Source organism: Morone saxatilis, unplaced genomic scaffold (genome assembly GCF_004916995.1).
Source record: "Morone saxatilis isolate NCDOM2014 unplaced genomic scaffold, NCSU_SB_2.0 Contig21, whole genome shotgun sequence".
NCBI classification, from domain to species: Eukaryota; Metazoa; Chordata; class Actinopteri; family Moronidae; genus Morone; species Morone saxatilis.
The window spans coordinates 2,652,535-2,660,060 of record NW_023339774.1 but is presented as its reverse complement, the minus strand read 5'-3'; the positions used below and the strand labels follow the sequence as shown (position 1 = coordinate 2,660,060).

At 41.4% G+C, this 7,526-nt stretch overlaps 1 protein-coding gene across 2 annotated transcripts in view; it reads right to left on the bottom strand.

Annotated features, from left to right (window-relative positions):
- Positions 1–7,526, bottom strand: part of LOC118332366 (WD repeat-containing protein 7) — a 141,759-nt gene that overhangs the window by 76,142 nt on the left and 58,091 nt on the right. For both annotated transcript variants that reach the window (XM_035667609.1, XM_035667610.1), the window contains exons 16-18: positions 4,142–4,375; positions 3,682–3,975; positions 2,922–3,118 (exon numbers count right to left, since the gene is read on the bottom strand). In XM_035667609.1, coding sequence (XP_035523502.1) covers positions 2,922–3,118; positions 3,682–3,975; positions 4,142–4,375 — 725 coding nt within the window. The remainder of the gene's footprint in view (positions 1–2,921; positions 3,119–3,681; positions 3,976–4,141; positions 4,376–7,526) is intronic.

The following is a 7,526-nucleotide window of genomic DNA, read 5'->3' as shown; positions in this document are numbered from 1 at the left end:
AAACTTGGGCTATCCGGTGTTTTCGTCCTCCTGCTCATCGTTTCTGATGTTTTAACTGCTATTTCCTGTTCATCACCTCCATCTGTATCTACCCAGTAGTTGAGATTGATTTGCAACACATTTTTCATTATTTCTGAATGAACAAATCACAGACACAGCAGCGTAAGATGAATTATTCCAGCATAGACAGACACAGTGGTTTTATTGCTGGTTTGCTTTAAACAAAGGAAGCATGGTTGCCACTGTGGGTGAATGCACTCTGAATAAAGTTGCCCCGGGCACCTGAAAGTTGATCCAATAAAATGTTTAATCAGATGGTCAGCCTATAGACCTGAAAGATTTGTGAAGACTTAAGACTTGACTTTGACTTACCCTCAATGACTTTGGACTTGACTTGAGACTGGCTTTGGAAAGCCTTAAAAGTTTATTTAAACTTGACTTTATATTGTAATTGGACTTATTCTCAAGGACGGGCCTTCAAGGACCTCAGATTTTACTTGAGGCTTGCTTTGAAGACTTGAGACTTGACATAGGCCCTCAAGGACATATATAAGGACACCATACTGGACTTGAGACTTGACTTGTTGACTTGGGACTTGACTTAGACTGGCTTTGACAAGACTTGAGATGTAAAATGTATTTGCACTCAAGAACTTGAGATTTGGTTTTGACAAAACTCAAGATTTGGACTCATTTGGAATAAGTTGAGACTTGACTTGGGCTTGACTCAACTGACTTAAGACTTGACTTGGACTTGGGCTTGACTCAACTGACTTAAGACTTGACTTGGGGCTCGATTTAGACTTGCCTTCAAGAACTTAGGATGCTGAGGTCAAGTCCAAGTCAAGTCTCCAGATTTGACTTAAAACTTGACTTAAGACTTGTCTCCGTTAAGTTGAGAGGTAAGTTGAATCTGACTCAAGGGACTTAATATTTGAAGTTAGACTGGTTTTGGACTTGGACTCAATTAACTTGAGACTTGACTTAAACTTGCCCCAAAAGATTACTAATTACAATAGGCTAACTACACCCTAAAATGTTGCTATAACCCTTCCTCCCAGCATATTTAAAAAATGCAACAGAGGAGTAGGGGAGCAGCGACTGTAGTGAGTGACGTGGTGGGTCAGGGGAAATTGGGGGAGACCAACTGACCCCAGCTCAGTGTAGCGTGGACAATGACATACAGTAGGGCTGGCAGTCAGAACTAATGACCAGCTACTGTCAGACTCTCCGTGTCTGTGCTGGAAAGACAGGGAGTCTGGTGGAGCTTTGACAGTCCCTAGAAGCACGTTTATGGCCCTTTGAGAGAGTCACTGTGCTGTAGGTGACCTAGCAGCTCTAATAAAAGAAGCTCTCGGGTGTTTGTGAAGGAGTGTCAATACATAGTCATAGCCCTGCTGTTCATCACAGCTACTGTTCGTAGGCCCTAAATATCTGGTTATGCTCTAAATACAGCACAGTTATCGGTTGACCCATGTGTCGTGTTCACTGCCACAAAGATGAATAAATCTCATTCATGTACGATATCATCTGTCCACCGGCGTTAGACGTGTTTCACTAAGGTTAACAGCAGCTATGTATTAGAGGCACAAACTGAAGCTACAGTTGAGCCAGTGTTATGCATTTTATACTTGGTGCAGAAATCGATGTAACAGTCTTCAAGAAGTCTTCATCAAGGTTAGGGAGGGGCGAGAGATGTCAGCTGAACATAATATTCAAATAAAAGCAGACAGACGGAAGATAGTTTTGAGCAGAAAAAGATATCACATAGCATGCTATCAATAAGTATGTCATTATGCAAAAATATTATTTAGTTGCTCTTTAAAGAGTCCAGCTCTGGTATGCGACTAAAAAGATCAAATTTGAGTGGATGATATTTTTGACCATATCTGGCTCTAACAGCACAGCTCTAATTATAGTCTTTGGGTCCTGTTAATCACTGATGTAAGACAAGACTCCACTGAGGAACACAAATTCTATCCAACCTGTACTCATTTCACCATAACCACACCAGATGTTTAAGTGGCTTTTTAAGCTACTGCATTAAATGAACTTGAGCTCTCTCTCTCTCTCTGTCTGTCTGTCTCTCTGTGTCTCTCTGTCTGTCTCTCTCTCTGATTATTCTGTGCAGGGTGGACGAAATGATGAAAAGTTGAAATGTTGTGTTGGTGTTACAGCAGCAGGACCTCGACCTCCGTGTTAAATCTTTCACAGCTCAATGAGAGCTCAGACAGACTAAACAATCAGCTTCACACACACACACAGACTTGACAGTAGTTGAACTTTAGGTGCTGCTGGCATCATTGTGTATGTGAACAGCGTCTGTGTGTCTGTGCTTTGAATTGTGCTTCTGTTCTACCTTGTTTGGGTTGTTATTTTGTTTTTCAGCTGGAATCACTGATAACGAATCAGGGTTGTGTTTTTCTGCCTGGAGAATCCAGATATGTTGGATAAGACATCCACTAATATTTGAATTAAATATTTGAATTAAATAGTTAATTTATGATCACCATTCAGAAGCTGTGTGGACTGATTTCATTGATTGATTGATAGACTGATGTCAACTCGTCTCAAAAACTGATGCAAAGTTTTCACACAGTGCACATCAGCTCAGAGGTCTGAGGGTCAGTTGAGTGTTTACGTCAGAGGTGAAGTGTGTTAAACTACAGTTCCTCAAATGGTTACTAAATGCTGCTCAAGGACCCTCTGATAATTATCGCATTTTAAAGTTGTTGTGTTAGCAAACAGCGGCCTACTTCCAGCACACATAGAGCAACAGTATCATCCCAATGAGGTTGTGTTTTGGTCTCCACTAACTCTTGGAAAATGTTTTTTTTTTTCTCTCTTCACAATAAAACTACAAGATAACAAAAAACAATATACAAAAGCATATTCAAATGTTACACATCCACGTCTGTTACCTGGCTGGTGCTTTCTTCATGTGCTCTCCAACGAAGGTGGCGTTGGTCATGCCCATCAGAGTGTTGGCCAGTGAAATCACAGACAGGAGGTGCTGTGTGGTGACAGCCCTCGATACCCCGTATGTCCCCTTCCCCACGATGTCCGACAGGGTCAGCTTCAGACCCGTCGCAAGGGACAACTGTTGCAGCAAGGACTCCTGGGAAAAGGAGGCAGACAAATGAACCAGGGACATGGGAAATACTAGTGCATGGTTTAAGAGAGTCAACCTGAGTGGCCTTGTGCGTTTTACTCAGCTCAGACACTATATTCTGTATCATGTATTTGCAGGCCAGCTCCCACTTCACTGATATCAGTTTTTATCTTTTCTACAGACACACCCTGCGCTCTCTGTATCGTCTGTTTGTTATCTGTTGGCGATCTGTTGTCTTTATTGACTGGTGAAGTACTTTATGACACTCGCTCCATAAAGGTGCTACAGAACCGTCAATCACTTCCTGATACTGTTGTTACTGACAGGTCTGCAGTTGCTCTGTGATCGTTCAGAGAAGGAAGCAGCTTTATTATTTTCTCATCCTACCTGTTACCGTTTTATTATTCCATTATTTGAAGTGGAGCACTTTGTAACTTTGTGCTATATGAATAAATGACCACAAACACTAGAAATAATAATAATAATACTGTGGGAGAACGTGATGGAATATAAAAATGTATATGAAGATAATAAGATCCCATCTACTCATTTCATTACCAGACAAGTACCTTGAAGGTGGGCAGCATGAGGGACATGTGTCCTCCCCTGGAGATCAGGCCGAAGGAGATGGGGCAGTGCGGTCTGAGCATGCCTAGCCGCTCCAGACAGATGCCGTCCAGCTGTTCGTTGAGACCCCAGGCGTGCAGGCAGGACATGAAGAGTTTGGCTGTGTCCATGGTCAGGTTGTACTCCAGCAGACTCAGAGACTTGGACTTCTCCTCTCGCCTCCTCATCTCCTCCTCCTCCTCCTCATCTTCGTCCAACAGGTGCTCCTTGATGGTCTCCTTCATTGTCTCCTTCACCTGGTTCGGACAGGAGATCATCTCATTAAAAAGCTCAAATAAAATAGTAAATGACCAGCACAAGAATGAGATAAAAGACACACGTCTAAGCTTGTTAATCTTTATTCAATACACACTGATTGATAGTTTAGGACTGTGACAGATAGAATTTCCTGTGTCTACTGACCTGTTTAAAGATCTTGTTTGCCAGGAAGGACCCCCCCTTGTCAGCCCCGGCCTGGCTCTTCTGCAGCGTCTCTGGAGACACCAGCGTGGGGTTGGGTCTCTGGGCTTCCTCTGTCAGCAGCTGGATGATCACCGCCTCCACGTCGAAGAACAACACGTGCATGTCAGGGTCGGTCAGGTTGGTCTTCATCGCCTGGACCACCAGGGCATTATGGGAGTATTTTGGCAAGTTGCCCTGGAGGAGAGAGAGAGAATTTTAAAGAAGACTTTAAAGGAAGCAGCGATGAATGTTACTCAGTCGGTGTTTCCAACACAGAAACTTTGTACCCACAGTGTGCATTGTTCCTGCAGAGAAAGGAAAATGTCAAGACTCTTGAGAGTCAGATGGCAGAGCTCCCTCTGGGGACATGTTCAATCTGTCACCTGACCGGACAGTCACAGTCCATATGTCCTTCCTTGTGACTAGCAACATATTAAAGTCACTATGTGTAGAATATCTAAGCATTTATTCAGATGTCATTAAATTTTTCTTTGTAGAAACAACCTCGGTGAAAACTGATCCACTTTATTCAATTTTCAAATCCTACACACAGTGGTTAGCCAGTGTCATCTGTACTCATTCTGAAATTGAATATTTAGGCCTGAGGCAAAGCCTACACAGGGGCAGGACTCAAAAAGGTACCATGGCTGTAAGGAGGTCCTCCAGTGATGTAGTACTGGACATAAAGGGGGGAATTGTTAGAGACATTTTAAAAAGTAATAGTTAAAACTAACGCAGCACAGGCTGAGATATTCTAAGTGTTAGTCCCTAATACGGCTCAAGCTCTTAATCCTACAGTTCCCATAATTCAACAGGATCGTGTTTTATGTCTACCTCTCTATGTCAGTATCTGCGTATGTGTCAGTAGATATATAACAAAAATGGTCCCACTACCAGCGATACAGTGTATTTGAGTTTATTTAGAAACAGAGTCAATAAAATAATGCGGATTATATTATACGAACTATAATAACATGGCTTAACAATAATAATGATTAGTGACGCTTTAATAACCACATGTCAGAGATCTTTAAAATCCAACCTGGACTGAACCAACAAGAACAAAATGAATAGAATAATGATTTCAATCATTAAGTGATCCCTTTAAACACAAACTATCATTCAGACACACAGCAGGATACACAGCAAATACACACACACACACACACACAGCATTAGCTGTAATTGCTACCAATACTAACACACTGCTCGATTTGAATTGCATTAGCAGAGACACCTGCATGGAGCCGTATGCAGAACAGTGCTGTTTGTTTACATGTTAATGACCTGATGACTGCAATCAGACAACAGTGATCCTGTTAGAGTCTGACTATGAGGGAGGGAGGGAAGGAGGGGGGAGTCATTAAGGGAAGAATGACAAGAGGGAATAAAGGGAAAGAATGGCAAAAGCGGATTTTAATGGGCATGAGTCTCATGAAGGATTTTCCATTTTTTGTTAACTCTCCAAACCACCGTCTTCTGCATGAGGAGTGATGTGTTTAGTTAAATCTTAGGCCGGGCAGATTATTTTAACCCTCGACTAATTTCTACCAAAGTATTGCAGTTTGAAAATGGTCATGACACAAGATTAATTGCCTGAACGATCAATTATCTGGTTCTTGGAACTGGTTGAATTTCTGCCTCTCTGGGCCGGCTGTCTGCAGTGTGAGCAGCTCCACTGCCTGATTTCCCTCATGGCTGCTGTCAAAAGACCGTTGTAAACTCTGAGCTTGTTCTAATATTAGTATTTTACATGTTGTGGCGAAAACTGTCTTGACACTAAAGCAAACACCATACTGTCTACATCTTCCAGCCATCAGAGGCTCCATATTCTCACTTTTGATGCAGAGTAGAATAGAGTAGAGTAACCTTTTGAACAACATTGCTGAGGACGCATCTTATCTGAATAGAGATAGGACGATACAGTATACGATATAATCAGGTCATGCAATAAAAAAACAATAATTTGTTAATTATTGGGATAATCATTAAGTGGGATAATTGTATCAATAAGTCCCTCAATATTTGTTTTAGTGAAGTTGGAAGTTATTTATTCCGTGTTTTCAACAACGAGGCTTGTGTGATGTAATACTGTGTTGAAATAAATGAACTAAATGTACAGCCTTGCTGGTTGTTCCGAGACATTCAGAATCATTACTGCTTTTTCCATTATCATTTAACAGGCGGCTGTTAAAATCTATATATTTAACTCTTGTCGACTAGTAGCTTTATGTAACGACTGTTAGTCGACTATGAACATTTTCAGCCCTAGAACAAACATAAGGGAATCATCACAAGACAAAACTGACTGGTGGTTCCATGCTTACGTTCAGGGTGAGCTCTACACTGTGACCAATAGACCTTTTTCACAGCAGCCACTTTAACATGAAATAGTACTGTTGCCAGATAATTATGGCTCTGTTCATTCAGTCAAGCTGCTGCTATTGTGGGTGTTGGCTCACTGAAAAGGCCCTTCTACACTAAATAGAATGGAACCATAATAAGTGTCACCGATAACACCTGTGATTACCCTACTATTTCATGTGAAAACGGCTGCTGTGAAAAGGGTGTATTGATCGGTACAGTGCGAGCAGAAAGGCTGATTAAAAATGCAGCGCGAGTTAACACAACATACAAGATCAAAAACAATGCACAGCGTCTGCATGGCTGTGTTTAATTGTCAAATGGACTTTCTGTTGTGTTTGCCTCTGTGTTTTCACCTGTTGTGTTGCAACATGTTATGTTTTACCATTAATCAAAACATGACATTTGACAAATGCTTTTTCCGACCAAGACTTCAAATCCCGAAGATATTCACATTATAATGCCATAAGACAGAAAACAGCAGCAAATACTCACAGTGGAGAAGCTGGAACCTGAGGATGTTTTCTATTGTGGTTTGATAAATAACTCTGGTCAATAGGGCAATCAATCAAATGACCAATTGTTTTGGCACTACATCTGTTCACATTGTAGACCTGCTGCTTTAGCATTACACTACCAGACTCTGGTCAAAACAATAAAGCACATTAATATTTGAGACATTAGTTACATTTTCTGCAGTTGTTCTAATGTGTGTTTCTGTATGTCTGGAAATGCACCAGATGATTGTTGCTAATCAAATAATGAATATTTCTCTGTGCTGGGCTTTCTGGTTGTGGAATCACTGTTTTTAACCTTTCGTGCCATTAAAGCTCATGAAATTGAATTTGATGTGACTGTGTGGGAGAGAACAATAATTAGCTGTGGAGACTCTTGACTGACCGAGAGACACAATACACCTGCAGCTGACACACACACACACACACACACACACACACACACACACACACAAAAATCAACATTG